The 837-nt window shown below is 52.7% G+C and overlaps 1 protein-coding gene across 3 annotated transcripts in view; it reads left to right on the top strand.

Moving 5' to 3' along the window:
- The first annotated feature begins 464 nt into the window (after positions 1 to 464).
- The window catches only part of LOC105546887 (60S ribosomal protein L35-like), a 4,894-nt gene continuing 4,521 nt past the window's right edge, over positions 465 to 837 (top strand). The window contains exon 1 of one of the 3 annotated variants that reach the window (XM_011990199.1): positions 465 to 757. In XM_011990199.1, coding sequence (XP_011845589.1) covers positions 476 to 757 — 282 coding nt within the window. In that variant the 5' untranslated portion in view covers positions 465 to 475. Of the gene's footprint in view, positions 831 to 837 lie in introns of those variants that run through there. The other 2 variants (XM_011990198.1, XM_011990200.1) reach the window with 2 other exon arrangements.

Here is an 837-nt window from a genome sequence, read left to right on the forward strand (position 1 = left end):
AAATGTCAGACCCCTCCCCCTTTTCTCCTTATTGCGGATCACTGTCTAACATTTGACTTCCTTATCTGGCTTATCATCTCTCCCTCGGCGAAGGGCCATGACGTAAGGCTGGGAATGTGTGTCCGGGTGGCTCGCTAATGTATCCGTGGTGCCTAGACCAGCCCCTGGGACATGAATCTTTGTCGAGTACATGGACCGGCAGTGCTTTAGATATTATACTATTGCATTATCAGAATCCATTTCTTCCACACCCCTGAAACCAGAATCATGCACATGGAGAGGGTATAAAGCTGTTGAAAAGCGGAGCCCTAGCAGCAAACAGCCCAGGCTGAGGCTTTGAGGACAACAGGAGACAAAGGAATACTTGATGACTTGTTGTGGGAGGCATTGGAGAATTAACATAGTCAAGAACTGCAAGGCAGTAAGAGGAGAGTCTTGGGCAGCCCTCAAATAGAAGATCGGGGCCTGTGCAGCAATGGCCAAGATCAAGGCTCGAGATCTTCGCGGGAAGAAGGAGGAGGAGCTGCTGAAACAGCTGGACGACCTGAAGGTGGAACTGTCCCAGCTGCGCGTCGCCAAAGTGACGGGCGGTGCGGCCTCCAAGCTCTCTAAGATACGAGCCGTCCGCAAATCCATCGCCCGTGTTCTCACAGTGATTAACCAGACTCAGAAAGAAAACCTCAGAAAATTCTACAAGGGCAAGAAGTACAAGCCCCTGGACCTGCGGCCTAAGAAGACACGCGCCATGCGCCGCCGGCTCAACAAGCACGAGGAGAACCTGAAGACCAAGAAGCAGCAGCGGAAGGAGCGGAAGTACCCACTGCGGTAGTGCGCGGT

This window comes from Mandrillus leucophaeus, unplaced genomic scaffold (genome assembly GCF_000951045.1).
Source record: "Mandrillus leucophaeus isolate KB7577 unplaced genomic scaffold, Mleu.le_1.0 Scaffold374, whole genome shotgun sequence".
NCBI classification, from domain to species: Eukaryota; Metazoa; Chordata; class Mammalia; order Primates; family Cercopithecidae; genus Mandrillus; species Mandrillus leucophaeus.